The sequence below is a fragment of the Gopherus flavomarginatus genome, chromosome 4 (genome assembly GCF_025201925.1).
Source record: "Gopherus flavomarginatus isolate rGopFla2 chromosome 4, rGopFla2.mat.asm, whole genome shotgun sequence".
In the NCBI taxonomy this organism is placed as follows: Eukaryota; Metazoa; Chordata; order Testudines; family Testudinidae; genus Gopherus; species Gopherus flavomarginatus.
In genome coordinates this window covers 139124256-139142556 of record NC_066620.1, presented here as the reverse complement: position 1 = coordinate 139142556, position 18301 = coordinate 139124256, and the positions used below count along the sequence as shown (strand labels likewise).

The 18301-nt window shown below is 36.2% G+C and overlaps 1 protein-coding gene across 3 annotated transcripts in view; it reads left to right on the top strand.

Moving 5' to 3' along the window:
- GRIK2 (glutamate ionotropic receptor kainate type subunit 2) overlaps nt 1-15847 on the top strand; it is a 595148-nt gene extending 579301 nt beyond the window's left edge. For 2 of the 3 annotated variants that reach the window (XM_050949242.1, XM_050949239.1), the window contains 2 exons: nt 5022-5199; nt 13246-13359. In XM_050949242.1, coding sequence (XP_050805199.1) covers nt 5022-5199; nt 13246-13259 — 192 coding nt within the window. In that variant the 3' untranslated portion in view covers nt 13260-13359. Of the gene's footprint in view, nt 1-5021; nt 5200-13245 lie in introns of all 3 variants that reach the window. The other variant, XM_050949241.1, reaches the window with a different exon arrangement.
- Nucleotides 15848-18301: the final 2454 nt, after the last annotated feature.

The following is an 18301-nucleotide window of genomic DNA, read 5'->3' as shown; positions in this document are numbered from 1 at the left end:
AGTAACAATGCTTTTACTAGTTATTTTACATTCTAATCTAAAGTAAAAATTGAACAAACATTTGATGTACTTGATAGACTGTACTTTATTTTGTGAAGTCTTAAAAGAAAAGTACTAAACCAAGCCTAGCAAAACTTCCACTCACTTCCCCACATAAGAACGGCCATACTGAGTCAGACCAAAGGTCCATCAAGCCCAGTATCCTATCTTCTGATAGTGGCCAATGGCAGGTGCCCAAGAGGGAATGAACAGACTGGTTATCATCAAGTGATCCATGCCCTGTCACCCAATCCCAGCTTCTGGCAAACAGAGGCTAGGGACACCATTCCTGCCCATCCAGGCTAATAGCCATTGATGGACATATTTCCCATGAATCTATCTAGCTCCCTTTTGAATCCCAGTGGAAATTCTAACTTGGCTCTGTGGCAATATACTATTGCCTTTCTTTATAGCAGAGGGTTAAAATTCCAGTCCAAGTGATGGAGAAGGATGTCTGAACACTGAAGTTTCCAAGATCTCTAAGTTGCTTTCCTTCAGAGCAACAGGCTGATCAGATGTCCCCAAATTATCGAGACTATCCAGATATTAGGGGTTTTATCTTATAGAGGACCCTATTATCCCCCTACACGCCCATCCTGATTTTTCACACTTGCTATCTGGTCATCCTAAAGCAACCATAAGATGGTGTATTGTATTTTTAGAAGGAAAATTAATTGCCAATTTTTAATAGAAATTATGTGTCAAAATATCCACCTCTCTTCTTTCATTAGTCTTTTCAAAACCCAAAAGTTGGTATCATTTCCTTATTGTTTATAATACAAACACAAAATTATGTCATCTACTTGGAGACATGTTGTGAAGCAGACCTTTGTTCTCTATGACAATCTTGACAAAAAATGCTCAACCATTTGCATTTTATAATTGCTTCTCTAAGCGAATGACTTGCTCCTTGATTGTAACATTATGTTGACACTTAGAGGACAGTCAGTAAGCAATCTGTTTGCCAAAGCCATTTTAAACAATTACCAGTGTAATTATTGTTGATATAATTGTTTCAGTGTGTCATAGTTTTAGTCTCATTACATATCTTTGTTTTTGTAAAGCTTGAGAGTTTTCTACATCATGCTAGAAAAGAGAATGTTGATCTTGAAAAATAGTAATGTTTAACATAATATATTGATGGTTATTATTTTGATAATGTATAGATTTTGTTTCATTATTATCCTTTCAAAATATAATTATTTGAGATTTTTTCCATTTGATACCATCTCCTCTAATTTTAGTGCCCACTGGAAATTATCAGGTACTATTGAATAAGGGAGCTGTGCATTTAATCTCTTTGGGGGAAAATCACCCAGGTACTTCTGCACCATGTAAACCTTTAGAGTGAAATTCGTCCTAAAGCAGAAGACTACTGCAAGACCATACAGAACATTATTTTATGATAGCACCACATGCAGAAAGGGATTGTACTTCCTATTCGTGCCAGCCAAACATACTTCAGTGAGCAGGGCAACCATGAGCGTGTGCTAGGGAAGTGGCCATGGAATCAGCAGCTCCAGACCCTATGTAAATGGTATGGAGGGGCTGCAACTGCTATTTCAAATCACAGACTGAAAGACCGCTTTGCTGCAGCTTTATACACTGGCTCCAGGCCCTGCTTGTACTTCTCCCATGTAAAGCCCAAGAACTTTGGCTTTAATTTTATTGCTAACATGAGGTTTGCTTGAAGAGACCCTTTTACACAAGGATAAATTTCACACACTAGGATTTAGAATACCCCTCTTTCACGTGAGGTTTGGAAAAATGCTGGTCATCATTCACCTAGTATTTAGTTTCTCAGATAGTCAAACACAGAGTGTACATAATGTAGCTAATTTGTACCACAAATGAAACAACCTTCCAGAAACAAGGTTATTATTACGGAAGTGTGGTGAACATGAAATATGCAAGTCAGAACATGTAGAAATCTGCTTTTCCTTTTTTTTTTTAACAGTTATGTTCAAAACCATGAAAATTGAAACTGGTACAACAATTTCATGTTCTGAATTTTACAATCCTCCTTCTACCCTTCCAGGCCTTTTTCTTCTTCATCATATCGTTTTCTCAGATATGGCCAAATTCTTTTTTATTAAATTCTCTTCCTCACTGTTATTTGAAAAATTATAAAGCTGAATGAAATGAATTATATTAACATTATTACTGTTCAGAAAATATCCTGATCATTTAATTTTTTAAAAGCTTTGATAATATGGTCTAGGCTTTATAACACTTTTGGATGAAGACCAAAGTAATTCCCAGCACAGTGATTTTTTTTTTCAGGATCTGCACGTTCAAAAGATTTTAAAGTTGAAGAGCATGTTCGTCAGCTGCAGATGAATAAAAAGTGTAGGGATAGTTGGTAAATCAAACCTGGAGATCCAGGAAATGTATCCCAATAAATTTTATAAAAACACAAAATCATGATGCAACCTGAATGATATTATATTTTCTATTAGCATAACCCAAGAGTTCATGTAGTTGACTGGGAATAACAGAGTGGCAGCTGAGGGACAGCTGTGACAGTTCATAAATGGAACATTTTCCCAATCTTGATGCATCTGCATTCTGCAGATAGGCAGATGGAAAATTGGAAGCTCTTCTCATCCCCCAATCCCTGAGCTCCATAAGGAAGGTTTTTTGTGTGTGTGGCTTTTTGTTTTTTTTTTGTTTTTGGTGTATACGGTGAGAGCTGAATTCTAATGCAATGCCCTCTTTAAAATTGTTTTACTGCTTATATTTAGAGGGATATTTTGCTATGGTAGGAAATGTAAAAAGAAAACCTTATGCTGTTAAAGATGTGAAAAGCCCAAAGTGTAACAAATAGAGCAAAACAATGGAAATGAAGATTTTTATTTGATTGACTTGACATTTTTCAAACAATTTTCAAACAATAAAACATTTCAAACATGATCTCTATTTTGACTTTTGATTGCAGTTTAACAATGACAATGAACAATGACACAGAGGTATTTTGCTTTTAATTTGAATTCATTGAGAAGTATAAACAAGAGAATAGAGAAACATATTTTAAATTGTCTAGTTGCTTATGGCCTCCTTGAGAACTATTTCACAGTAAGGTCCTGATCCTGCAAGCCCATGCATATGAATGTGACTTCAATGGTCTAGAGGTCCTGGCCATCTGTGTGCTCATTGCAGGATCTGGTTCTAAATTCCAGTTCTGATTTATGAACATTTTTTATGCTTTCTACACAGATAAATGTAACGTTGCATTTAAAAAATATCTCTTTGTCAGTTCACTTTTTCATACCGGCTTTCCTCTTACCGAGGGAAGGCAGAAACTATAAAAAATGTAATTCTTGGCTCTTCTTAAAAATGTTTCATTTGTTCTCAAGGGAAAAAATGTTACCATATATCTCAAAAATGCAAGTCGTCCTAATACTCACTTATTGTTTCTCTTTTGATGTTACATCAAGTAAATCCTGTCTATAAATGAGGATATTTTTAAATGTTTGCATTTGCAGTTATTTCCATTAAATGTATGGGCAATACAAACACTGGGTCAGAATATTGGGATCTCCCACAATTAAGTTTAGGTCAACAACCCCAGATCAAAATTAGGAAAGCTGTTCATTTACTGTAGATCTGGGAACTCACTTCAGCATAGTGTTAGCAACCTCAGCTGATTGGAGATGGTGTTGAGATAGCTCTGGTCCCTGCAACAGGAATTGCATTTTCATGTTGTATTAGCTAGCACAATCTGAAAGCATATCATTTATCATTTGCCAGTTTTGCTAACGCAGTGGAAATAATGTATATGAGATTAGTACTAATACTCTATTCAGTATGATCCAAGGCCATTCTGTATTTTTTTAGGAAAAGTGTAATATAACCTTATTCACTTCTAAAATGTATTAAATATTTTACAGTCAATATTTTGCAGATAATTTTAACTCAGCATTCACAAATATACATAAAGATATTTAGACATAACTTCATAACATTTGACTAGTCAGTTTCCAAAAGGCTCTATGTTTTATAAATATTTTTGTTTATTTGTTTTGAGATTTACACTGTATGCAGGTACACGGTGAATATTTTCAAACATAAGTTGTTGCGTGTACATCCTGCCACAAAAGAAGGCTCATTACACTTCTAGCAATCACTCCCTTATACTGTACTCTGAGGGACAAGAAACCTGAGCTTCACTGGACAAGCTGGGAGTGAATTCAGAACCGTGATTGAGAATGATAAACCCTGAGTGACCAGACTTTCAAATCTAAGAGCTGATTGCAAAAGATCTCAGCTAGCTCACTGACTTTAATATAACTAGGATCAGGCACTGTAGGAAGTCAGGGAAACTCTTATACAGCAAGAACCATAGCCACATAGCACCTCTAAATTAAAATAATACTTTGAATTGCACATTGAAGAATATGGCCAGTGCTGTGTTTTTTGTTATATTTCTGCTTAGTATCAGCTCTGTGCCTGACCTGCTGTAATATGCTCTATTATTTCTGTGACCGTCTAATAAGCATTCAGCAGCATTCTGCACTTACTTTAGTTTCTGACTTGTCCTCGGTAGTAGCCCCATATAGAATGGCTTGCAATAATCCAGACTGGCGGACACAAAGATCTGGATAACTGTGACAAGGTCTGCATCAGGTAGAAACCGTTGTCACTATCTAGCAAAGCACAAAAGAGAAATGACAATCCTGGCCACTGGAAACACAGGATCACTCAGGAAACTGGAAGAACCCTGAGACTGCAAATCTCATTGACAAGGTTGAGCAGAACCTACAATAGCAAGGGAAACTACAATCTTCTAAATGCTTCCCTTTATTTGTCCAGTATAACAGCTATCTTCTCTGGATAGAACTTCAATCACACACCTATTTCAGCCAGACTCTGGAAGTGCAAAAGATTGCACCATCTTTGTTTGACAAAACAGAGATGTAGGGCTGTATGTCATCTAAGATTGATGGCATTGCAGCCCAAATTGTCTCATTATCTCCCCCCAGTGGCCTCATATGCATGTTGAGAGGAAGGATGACAGAATGAAACCTTGTGGACTTCCGCATGAGAGAGAACCCTCAGGGCTGATGATCAATTGCCCTGTACCATCATCTGGGATCTCTCTGAGAGGGAAGAATGGAACCACACAAGTACAATCCCATCCACCCCAACTTAGGTCCACAGGTGAGTTAGCAAACCTCATGGTCAGTGCTATCAAAGTCTGCTGATAGATCTAAACACAATCATCAATGAGAAACGTTTGTGCATCACTAGGAGGATGATATCAACCAGTGGAACTAATGCAGTCTCCATGCCATACACAGGCTGGAAACCAGACTGAATGGGGTCCAAGAAGTCGGAAGACTTCACCAGAAGTTTCACACTTACCATTACCAAAAAAGGAAGGTTAGAGACTGGAGAGTAGCTGCCTAGATTGTTGTCATCAAGCAATAGTTCATTGAACATGACCCTAAACTCTGTCGATTTGAGGGAAGTTGGCACCTTGCCCTCCCATTAGGACACATTATCTACAATAGAGTGGTCTATTGCCCTGCTTGATTTTACCAGTAATGAGGGAAAAGAGATCATCTTGTAGGTCATGAACCTAAACTCTTGCACCTCTAGTATCTCAATGAGCATAACTGGTTGAAACTTGTAGCCAGAGAAGATGTATTAGTAATCCCCATCTTAGTTCTGTTACTATGGGAGGGGAATGTCGAGTCAGATTCTGATTGATTTTCTCCACAAGATAGATAGAAAACTCTTTGTCACAATCAACATTCAACTCTGTTTCAAAGTGACGCCTCCCCCAGCTCCACCAAGCTGTCTATCACTTGGAATAATTCCATTGGTCAGGACTTCATGGATACTATGGTGAAGGAAAAGCTTTCTCAACCACCACAGGAAACTTATGGACTCAGATCGTTTTACATTTGCCTTATTTTGTTTTCAGTCTCTGCTCAAACCTCCAGTGATTTTTGGTTTGAAATCCTGACTAACTACTTAATTCTGATCCTGATCCATGATCTGGCAAAAGAGCTGGCTGCTTAAATAGAAAGTGTATTTGTGAATACTGCAGTTAATTGCTCTCATACTTAGCTTGCAAAAAACTTGAACACTACCCTTGCTCTAGACCAAGTATATATGCAGTGGAAAATTCTGTGTAACAATATGCCACTTTTAATGCACGATTTTTAGAGAACATATGGCCTTAAGTCAACTCTTCTTGTCCAAATGTATATTGGTTGCTAGCATTCTAAAAATAGGATTGGTGCAGATATATTTTTAAATAGAAATTGAAAGTGAAATGGTTCAAAGTGCAATTTATTTTCCCTCTTTCTACCTCATCCTCATAAGTTTGTTTCTTACATTCCATTAGTTGCTGCAATGTCTGTAATTGCATCTATCTTGTGGAAACATTTTTTCTAGGATTTGTGTTTGTCTTTGCATCTAAGAGACTGGATTGACAGGTCCTCACTATACATCATTCAGAATCCTTGGGGAAGTGGCATATGGAAGCAGAAACTGATTAGAAAGGAGGCTCAGGGCAGGGCTATGAATCCACTCTCAGCTAACTTCTACAAGATGAAAACCAGTTTGATTGATATGTCCTAGTAGATGTTAGAACATTGACCCATAACATCGGATATAAGCTGCAGGATTACTGCCATTACTGCTTTGAGAAATTTTAACAAGACTTCAAATAATATCTGACATGCAAGGCTGGAGGTAATGAACTTCTGAGTAAATCTTGTCATTTCATACTGGATTTCGACAGTCAATTTTACTCTTAATTCCATCAAAGAAGAAAGGAGACAGATTTATAAAAGAGCAAATCATTGAGTCTTTTTCTTTAATAATAATAGAAAAAGAATAATGCTGGTTAAATTCAGAATTTGAGAGACACAGCTATACCATTTCTGTCTTTTTTTCATAATATTTTGTTTCCAGGCAATGTGTGTACTGGTTCATTATTTCCATTTGTTTTTCTTGATCTAAAGCATATACTTTATGCATTGACTTTGTGCTTTGATATTTATGGGTGCAATAATTATTGCTCTTTTTACAGTCATTAGGAGCAAAATTTATAGGGATTTATAATGTTGGGTCTGAGGAGTATTAATGTGGTTTCTAATTACTTTTCCTCTAAGCGTGATATACAGCAATATAAGAAAACCGTACAAAAACTTTCCAACTTTGGTATTCATGCTTGTGGGTATGCAAATCCACATTATTTCAGGCTCCAGAATGGGCACAAACTGTCTGCATAGATTGTAAACAATGGTAAGAAACTATTATGCTGAATCCACATAAGCTGGCAGCTGTGACATAGGGTGAAGTAGATACAGCTTAATTCTTTACACTTCATAAGGAGCTGAGCTCTGGCAAAGTCCCTTTCATAGAATCATAGACTATTAGGGTTGGAAGGGACCTCAGGAGATCATCTAGTCCAACCCCCTGCTCCAAGCAGGACCAATCCCCAGATTTCTAACCCAGTTCCCTTAATGGCCCCCTCAGGAATTGAACTCACAACCCTGGGTTTAGTAGGCCAATGCTCAAACCCCTGAGCTATTCCTCCCCCCTGTGTCAGAGGCTGAAGGACATACAACACTAATGCTGATTAAAACTTTATTTTTAACACTTTAATCTTCTGACTATAAATGCAGTACTTTTCCCCCAAATGTTTTATATTGATTATTCATTTTGCTATAGTAATTACATTTAACTGTGCAAATGTGTGTAGAATTTTAAACTTTTTTTCAAATCATCCGCTATCTGATTCTCTCTAAAATGACTTTATGGTTACATTTAGCAAAACAGCTTAGAGGTAGCCAAAATTCAATAACTGTTGATGTTTTGTGACCTGTCAGAGGTCCAGAAGGTAAGTAAAAGGCAAAAAGGTTATTGTCTTTGAATTAAGTGAAAAATTGTGCAGGATGTATTGAAAGAGCTCATCTTCAAGTTGGAGAAGCATTTCTAAAATACAGCTTGCAATCTTGGCAAACTTTGGAGGCTTTCTAACAACAATACAATTTGAAAAAAACATTTGAAATTGGGGGAAAACATTTGATTACATATTCTAAAATCCTCTCTGAAAATATTGTAATCTACCAATCACAAAAAACATTGTATAGCTCCTTTCTTACTCCATATGTTGCAGCTCCCAAAGGTGTAACCTAACAATGTACAGTTCTTTGAAAAAAACCATGAAGTTTCTGTAGACAGAAAAATATGAGTTAGTGGGAGTTAAGAGAAATCAAGGTAGAATTTCAATTAAAGAAATGTCAAACAGGGAGTAATCCTTTGTAAAATGTTCTGCATGTTACTTTGCATAACACAGGAAAATGCTTCTTCCTTTCCTCAGACCCACTATGCAACCAAAGAAAATCAAAGGTCCAAGCTGTGAACTTTCATATAGCCCAGAAGAGGAGACTCAATGATAAAGATGCTTTTATCAGAGAATTAAATTTACAAGAAGAATGTGGCTGTTTCTTTTAATGATTGGTCACCAAAGAGAGTACTTTCTGGGAGTGCAACTTATTATTATTCTCAGAAACATAATATATTTAATATATAGCTGCCATAGTTTGAAAAGTTAATGTTCTAAGTTTCAGTGAATATAATGTTTAACTCTTGTAAATATAACATATAGGGAAAAGTTTGCGTGAACTTAGACAAACTAATTTGAAAGTACAGGGCAGGAGAAACTTGTGTATATTATGTATTCACTTAGACTAAATGTAATTATTGACATGACAAATTTATTATCTGCATCATAAAACTGTCAGACTTTAAAATGATCTTCATTTTATGGAGCTCATTTTAACAAATACTGAGATCTAGGAGTAAGCCCTAGAGCCTTATGTGTTTGCCCTTTTCCTGAGATCTGGGTTTTGGTGAGTATTTGGTACACTAAATATGTGGGACAACAGATATTAGAGGTTTACAGCACTGTACAGTAAGAAACAGGATGAAGAGGTTAGCTATGGGAATGGGAGGGGTCAACATATATCATAGCCATCTCAAACAATATTTGAAGAGCATTTCAGATGGAAACATTCAATTGTAGAAATTAGGGTTGTCAATTAATCACAGTTAACTCACGTGAGTAACTCAAAAATTTAATTGTGATTAAAAAAATTAATTGCTATTCATCGCTGTTTTAATCGCAATGTTAAACAATAGAATTGCAATTGAAATTTAGTAAATATTTTGGATTTTTTTTCTACATTTTCCTATATATTGTATTCTGTTGAAATCAAAGTGTATATTATTTTTAATTACAAACATTTGCACTGTAAAAATGGTAAACAATAGAAATAGTATTTTTCAATTCACCTCATTCAGGTACTGTAGTGCAATCTCTTTGTCATGAAAGTGCAACTTACAAATGTAGATTTGTTTTAGTTACATTACTGCACTCAAAAATAAAACAATGAAAAACTGCAGAGCCCACAAATCCACTCACTCCTACTTCTTGTTCAGCCAATCGCTAAGACAAACACGTTTATTTACATTTACAGGAGATAATGCTGCCCTCTTCTTATTTACAATGTCACCAAAAAGTGAGAACAGGCATTTGCAGGGCACTTTTGTTGTTTGCATTGCAAAGTATTTATGTGCCAGATATGCTACACATTTGTATGTCCCTTCATGCTTCAGCCACCATACCAGAGGACAATATTCTATGCTGATGATGCTCATTAAAAAAAATGTGTTAATTAAATTTGTGATTGAACTCCTTGGGGAAGGATTGTATGTCCCCTGCTCTGTTTTACCTGCATTCTGCCATATATTTCATGTTATAGCAGTCTCGTATGATAACCCAGAACATGTTCATTTTAAGAACGCTTTCACTGCAGATTTGACAAAATGCAAAGAAGTTACTAATGTGAGATTTCTAAAGATAGCTACAACACTCGACCCAAGGTTTAAGAATCTGAAATGCCTTCCAAAATCTAAGAGGACTGAGGTGTGGAGCATGCTTTCAGAAGTCTTAAAAGAGCAATACTCCAATGCAGAAACCACCAAAAAAGAAAATCAACCTTCTGCTGGTGGCTTCTGACTCAGATGATGAAAATGAACATGCATCTGTCCACACTGCTTTGGATTGTTATCTTCATTAGCATGGACACATGTCCCCTGGAATAGTGGTTGAAGCATGAAGGGACATACGAATCTTGAGCATTTGGCGCGTAAATATCTTGAGATGCCAGCTACAACAGTGCCATGAGAACACCTGTTCTCACTTTCAGGTGAGAAGAAGCAGGCAGCAATATCTCTTGCAAATGAAAACAAATTTGTTTGTCTGAGCGATTGGCTGAACAAGAAGTAGGACTGAGTGGGTTTGCAGGGTCTAAAATTTTACATTGTTTTATTTTTGAATGCAGTTTTTTTGTACATAGTTCTACATTTGTAAGTTCAACTTTCATAAAAAAGAGATTGCACTACAATACTTGTATTAGGTGAATTGAAAAATACTACTTCTCTTTTTTTACAGTGCAAATACCTGTAAAAAAATAAATATAAAGTGAGCATTGTACACTTTGTATTCTGTGTTGTAATTGAAATCAATATATTTGTAAATGTAGAAAACATCCAAAGTATTTAAATAATTGGTGTTCTATTGTTTAACAATGTGCTTAATCATGATTAATTTTTTTAATCACTTCACAGCCCTAATAGAAATGCAATATTTCTAAGAACATAGGATCAAATTCACCAGGGCACCCTGGCTGCTTTTTGCCACTCTAACAAAACAAAGATGTTGTAACCCCAGCTCATATTATTTTCAGATATGGAATGTGCCAAGATATTGGCAATGAGAATGTTCATCTTTTCACCTCTTGGCCACTAGCTGGAATCCTATTCAGTGAGAGTGACTGAATGCTGGTACTTTCTGACAAACTTTTAGTAACCTATGCTAAATGAGTTGGTGGCTTCAATCCAGTTGTAGAGGGACAGAAGTGTACTCCGTAAAAGCCCCATTTTTTTCAGAGGCTCTTGTTCAGTATCTTACCAGAGAAACTAAGCAATATAATTTTCAAAAGTGACTTAGGAGACTAATATCTATTTTCAGAAGTGATTTAAACACTTCGGAGACTATATGCTATTGGCTTTCAGTGAGACTTTTGAAAATTTTAGGTAAGATCATAATTAAAGTGAAGAATGAATTTTCCTTGGACATGTTATTCTATGGACAAAGCTGAACATGTTGGTGGGGACAGATGAGTCGGACTGCACTGTTACTGCTTGTTTCTTGAATAAAGAGGGGACTTCAGGGGCATATTTTCAAAGGCACAAATGGGAGTTAAATGCCAACCTGTTCTAGACTTTCATTGGGAATTGGACATTTAACTCCCTGTTTGCCATTGAAAATCCCACTTTTTGATCCAAGACTTTATATCTTTCCCAAGCATTAAATTCACTACTTTACAAAACATGTGCATAAAATATTGTAGCAATAAATTTTATCCAGAAGATGAGAGCAAGGATTCCTGTCACAAGAGTAATACCAAGTAGTGCGTGGGTACTACCAACCACTATTTTTTGGAGAAAATCCTTCTTAACAGGAAAAAGTAAACCTTACAGTAGAAATATGATTAAGCTGGAGAGTATCGTTGCTTGTTGAATTATTACCACATCATGGCCTGGGTTTACTTTGAAAGGATATTTTTATTTGTGCTCCATTGTTAATATATATATATATATATATATATATATATATATATATATATATATATATATATATAGTTATTCTGACGAGCTTGTTATGGCACTGGAGTAAAACAAAAGCCAAGGACGCAGTTCAGCTCATCTCTGCTTGGCCAATTTCTAATCTAGGTCTGTTCTGCATACTCCCTTCTTGCCGCACTGAGAGTCAGCAGTAATAAACAAATTCCAAAGGAATTGTAAGGCTTCGTTTCAAACTTGTGAACTCGTGCAGAGTTAGTTATTTACAAATAAAACGAGCTCTGAGGCTAAGAAAAAAGTGAAAAAGTTGAATATTCACTGCTGACCTAGCACTAATCACATAAAAGTAGATATTGGTTAGAAGTTGCTTAACGCAATTCCAGAATCTGTTTTAGGAGGGTTTGTCCCACCTGAGTTTCACGTGACCTCACATGACCTCCACAAAGGGCTAGATTGTAATTTGACAATCTGTCTTGAATGAGGGGCGCAGTGTGTTGCTGAGCTCAGAGTAATAATTTCTCTCACACTGGCCCCTTGCTCTCGGGAGAAGTAAGTTACTTCACCCATCTTCATCGGGCAGTTTACTCCCCACATTGTTCCCCCAACGTGCCTGATTTATTGGATTTGGAAAGTGGGGAAGGGGAAGAGTTCAGAGCCAAGGCTCCCCCCATCTTCACTTCCCTCCCTGCACACAATGCAGTATTGTGCAAGTAGCTGGGATCAAAGTCTGAACACTGCTGAGCAATTGTATATGGAGGGCCTTATGTTGCCTTACTTCTTTGTACAGATAAGTAAGGTTCTGACGATCCAGTCCATATGGGGAACATGTAGTTAATGTCTATCTGACAGGTTGTTCTCAGGAGTTTACACACCTCAGTTTCAAATTAAATCTACTATTTTACTTGCAAATCCTCTTCTCTGAACAATATTTGTCTGTGAACAACAGCTCTTCTGACTATTGCAGATTTGAAGAGATGCAAAATAAGATACTGGGTATTTGTTTTCCATTTAACTTCAGACATGACTGTTGACCTCAAGTTCTGCCTTATTTAAATTTAATTTAAAGTTAATTTAACTTTACACAGGAGCTTTATAAGTTTTTGAAAAGCAGCAACTCAGATTTTATAGGAATGAAATATATTATTTTGAAAATATAAAGCAGGGAGATTTGCAGAGTGTATAGTGAACATGTACATTGAAACTTTAACTTGTAAGGCTAAATTATGCTAACAGAGCATCTGTCTGAAATCTCTTTACATATAATGTGCATCATGAGACACTAGTTGGCAGATAAATAATTGTAGAGACAAGGTGAAATTTTCAATGAGCCATCACAGCTTGATAAGTCATTTTAATTATGATGTGATGCATATTTAAAAGACAGCAATTTCTTATGAGCTGCAGGCTGAAACATGGCAAACTGACAAGGCTGTTCCAAAAGAGTGAATCTGCTTCTAGACATTGCAACTTTACTTTCTTACAACTGTTTTTTTTTCTTTCTTCTTCTTCTCCTCGTCCTTAAATTCCCACCTATAGAGGTCCTTCTGTAGTGCCATGGTAGAGGAACTGAGGATGTCTCTGAAGTGTCAACGTCGGTTAAAACACAAACCACAGGCCCCTGTTATTGTGAAAACAGAAGAAGTTATCAACATGCACACGTTTAATGACAGAAGGTTGCCAGGTAAAGAAACCATGGCATAGAGCTGGGAGGCCAAATACCCCAAGCACAAACTGTCGTCTTTTTTTTTTTTCAAACAACTTTGCGAGAATGTTTCCTGTGGAAATATGCAACCTGTGCAAAATAAAATGAGTTACCTCATGCCGCTGTGTCTATGAACTAGAGACTCAATGATCTAAGCAGTTTCAATGGCCAGACTCGAATCACAAGCGTCATGGATGAACCAAGTTATGCAGGGGTTACACTGTTTGTCATGGGTTCCACCATTATGAATGAATGAATGTTACATGCGAGTTTTGTGGCTGATTTCAAATGCAGTCTGAATGAGAAATTACAGGTTCCTTTTGAAGTTCAACTGTTACCAGGTGGTGGAGAAAAAATGTCTGACATAGAAACTAACTACCAAAGGAGTCTTCTAACAGTAATGTCTCAAAACAGAGTATGTTCTTCAGAACATTCAAGCATTGGTATTTCAAGAGTTGGTATTTGCTGGCCTATATCTACAAACTGTAACTGCCAGCAGGAGAGGTGTTATAAGCTTACTGGATGGGAGAAGTTTTAAAGCAAAGGAAATCGGAATCCCATGAAAAGTATGAAAATGGGGACCCTAACCTGATTTTGGACTGTCTCTCTCAATGACCGAAATAAAAATGTCAGTAAAAAAGGCAGTAATAATTTCCTTTTAATTTACTTGGGCTGGAACGGCGATGTGAGAAAACCATAACATTGACCCAATTTTAGATGACATAAAATTTTCCTGGGTACAAAGGAATGTATCTTAAAATCTTTAGCTGTAAGCAATTAGTTTGTTCTTTAATTGTGAAAAGAGGAAAAAATAAAGTGTATTTGGCAAATAGAAGGCTTGTATTTTAGCCTAAAGAGTTGTGAAACCCTTGATCCTGCTACTAATTGAACTCAATGGAGCCTGTGCAATTCTTGGTAATAGTGGAAAAGGGATTGGTCACCTAAAAGAAGTTAATGTGGAGAACTTTAAAGAGGACTGCATTTATCAGTACGGTCACAGTGTTAAATGAACAAAATTCTTGAGCAGTTTTTTTTTCAAAAAAATGTTCAGGTTTATTTGTGGAAATGCAAGATTTCTATGAAAATAGTTTTTGTATGGAAATTTTTGTAATACTTTTTATCAACAAAATAAGAACATGCGTTCTGGTCGGGGGTGTGATGCCAAGCATGAATGGTAGTGCGTGTGCATCACCAACGTTTGGTGAAAACTATTTTTATCAAGAAAAAGGAATCTTAGAAGAGAAATATTTTCAAGTTAGATAATATAAAAGCTAAGTGCACTACCAGCACTGCTTACCATGCTACACTCCTGGTTTCCACTAGACTGATAACATACTGTAATGAACAATTGTGTGTAAATGGTAAAAGACACAAAACTCTTGACCACATTGTGATAACAGTTGAAGTGCACACAGTTTGCTGTTTGAATCCAATGCACAAAATTAAAAAAAAAGCATTAAAATTATGTCAGTTTTAGTTGTTTTGTTTTGCTGTGTGATTTGAGCAATATATGTACAGTACTTTGTGTCAGTACTGGTACTTATAACAATCTCAGCTTAGGGCCCAATCCTAAAAACACTTGCTACTGAGCATATGCCAGTGACTTCTTTGGGACTGCTGTACATCTCCCGCTATGGACACCTATTGCAGGATTAGGACCTTAGTTGTTACAAACCTAATTTACCCATCCCGCTTTTAGTGGGTTTCAGGACATAACATTTTGAAAAAAAACTGCCCCAATTATGTTAAATCTTGCACCCTATAAATTTGTATTCTGAAAATGCAGCAAAATGTATAATGATGGGTTTTTCTAAGAATGTTATGCCTACCACCAAAGTTTATAAAGATTTTTTTTTATTCCAGAAAAAAAACATTTTATTTGGCTATTTTATTTATTTATTTATCTATTTCATTTACAACAAACAGAGTCTTAGAACTAAAGGAATAGGAAATCAGTCATCGGTGAGGAAAGTGAATAGTTGTTTACTCAAGGCACAATTTTATGTTATCATCCAAAAGAATTATTCTATAATGTTTCACTTTTCCAGTACAAAAGTATAATATATATCACCAACATTGCAGAGGTTATATTGTGCTATTTGGGATTTTGTGTCTACTATCCAGTTCCCATAAATTTTCATATGCATTGAGCTGGCCATTTTCATCATGACTAGGAATCAGGAAAAGAAAATCTCTGCTTGTGAGAGTTTCATCCCATTGATGTGGTATAAAGAACAGGTTATCTTTGCCAAAATAAAAAAACCCCCATAAAATATAAAATAAAAACGCCTTCAGCAAAGGTTCTGAAAAATATATATATATAGTTAAATGCACATTTAAACAAGTTCAATTAAATAAAAACAGAAAAAAAAGGTAACTGTCATACAGGACAATGGAAACTCCTAATTATGATGGTTTGGAATGGTAAAACTTTGGCTATTGCATTGAATGATGATTTACAATAAAATTTGTAAAGTCATAAAGCATAATGTTGTATTATATTCAAATAACGTTTTTTCTCCATTTAAGGATGTTGAAATAAGCAGGAGTTCCATTCTCCCCTTGATGCACATGGATAATTCTCATTAACATTAATGTGAGCTACAGTAAGTATGAAAAGGGAGGAAAATGCTCCATCTATATCATTTGGGACAAAACTCCCTAAGGAATGGGGTTTTTTGAAACCGAAAACATTATGGATTAATTTGCATCTCAGTGAGAACATGCAACCTTCAATGGCAAGAGAAACATGCATAGTAACTGGTAATTGGAGATTTGAATATCAGGACCAGAATTGATGGCTCAACAAATTTACTGGGATAATGGCATAATTTGAATATATACTCTGACCCATTTATGTTTATTGATGTGAGCTGGTAATTATTTTTGTTTTTAGAGAATCAAAGAATTTAGATAAAAAATGACTAACACACACAAGTCCCCAAAGCAGCAGAAAATGTCACCCATTGCTATACATCCCCAAAAGCTCAATGGATCATTTTCCCATCAATACCATGGATGCAGTTCCCTATCCTGAGAGGAAAAACACCGTTTCTAATGACTGCTAAATGGCAAGGGCCAGATCCTCATCTGGTGTAACTTATGATAGCTCTGTTAAAATCAATGGAGCTACACCTATTTATACTAAGTGGGCACCTGGTTTTACTCAGTTCAACTGCTTTATGTGCGGTTTTTTAATACAAGTGATCAATATGTCCATTGATTTCTCAGAAAGGGGTTACTTTTTCTCCAGCTGATCCAGAGAAGAGTTTTAAAGCAGCTATAATTCAGATGTGAGGACTTACCTGAATGATTTAAAAAAGAAAAGAAAAGAAAGAAAAATGTAAGAAATTAATTCCTCTAGGGACATTCCCTTTCTTTATACTTTAATTAATTTACAGGTCTGCAATCTTTAAGGATTCCCAGGATGCAGATGTGAAATCTTCAGATATGCCTTTTAGCACATTCCTTTCGAACCTTTAGTTGGGCACAGGCAACTATTTAGATACAAAAATAAATGACAAAGTATATTTAACTCTACACGTTAATGAGGAATCTAGTTCTGGGCAGGCCTGGAAGTAGAAATCTTGGGCCTCAATTGAAATAATTAGAGAGAAGCTGATTTACATCAATCTGGCTCATTATACCAAGATACACTACTGCAAGAGACACTGCTTTTGCAGTATTCCCAGGCCAGAAGAAACCAGCAAGTGCTGGCAGTTTTATGAGAGAGTTTATTTTTGTGAGGTTTCTGAATTGAAGAGCTTAATGCAGGCGTGGAAAATCTTCAAGTTTGCACCTGAATTTCTGGGGATTTATCTGAAGCTGCCCTTTTCATGTTCACCCATCACTTCTTCCAAAGAAGCGTCATTCAATGATTAAATAATAATAATAAATTGACTGGATAATATGACAGAATGTGAAGGACATGCTAGAGAATGGAAGAAACAAAATAAATCAATAAATTTGAAATGGGAAAAATGCCATGATATTCTATAAAATAAGGAGGTATCAAGACCAGATAATAGCACAGAGTGAGAGAGACAGGAGGCATATGCCATATGGATTATTTCTTCAGAATAATGCTTAAGGCTGGTAAAAATGTGCCAATCATGGAACAGCTCATAACCACTTCACCTTATCCCCAGATCAAGGAGACCCATCACAAAATATAGTGGGTTAAATCCTCACTACATTGAAGTCAGTGACAAAATTCCCATTGACTTCAATGTGACCAAGATTTCTGCCAGTCTCCAAAAATGGTAAATAAATTCAGCTAAATATACAATGACCGAGAAACATAGAGGCCAGAGTATGACACTAGCATTTCTGTCTTCAAAGCTGCCTTCAGTTTTACAGGTACAATTTGCCTTGTGTCATAGATTCATATATTTGAGTCCAGAAATGTCCACAATGGTCATCTAGTTTGTTCTTGGGCGTGAATTCCTTGGTGTCCTCTTCCCATGCCTACTTCCATGCCTTCTTTCATGCTGTCACCTAAACCTTTCTGATGTGTCCACCAAGCTCTTCCTTTTCCACCTTTAAATCTCTTCCCAAAACCCATATCTTCAAGCTGTCCTATAATCCCTAGCTCCAATTAAACCAATGTTACTCGGAACACCTCATCTCCCTTGTTTGTAATCACCAAGGGCACATACACTAGCCTTTCATGTGACTGTGATCTTATTGTCCTTCTTTTTATTTTACTTCCTGTTCCCTGCCTTTATCTCCTCCTCCTGTTTTTCTTGTATTTGCGTAGATTGTACGCTCTTAGCGGGCAGGGAATCAATCTTTTATTTGTTATATGAAACACCATGCACATCTACAGAGCTATATAAATAATAAAAACAAGACCTTTTTAAATTGTTTGAAGTGATACTGATCTGATTG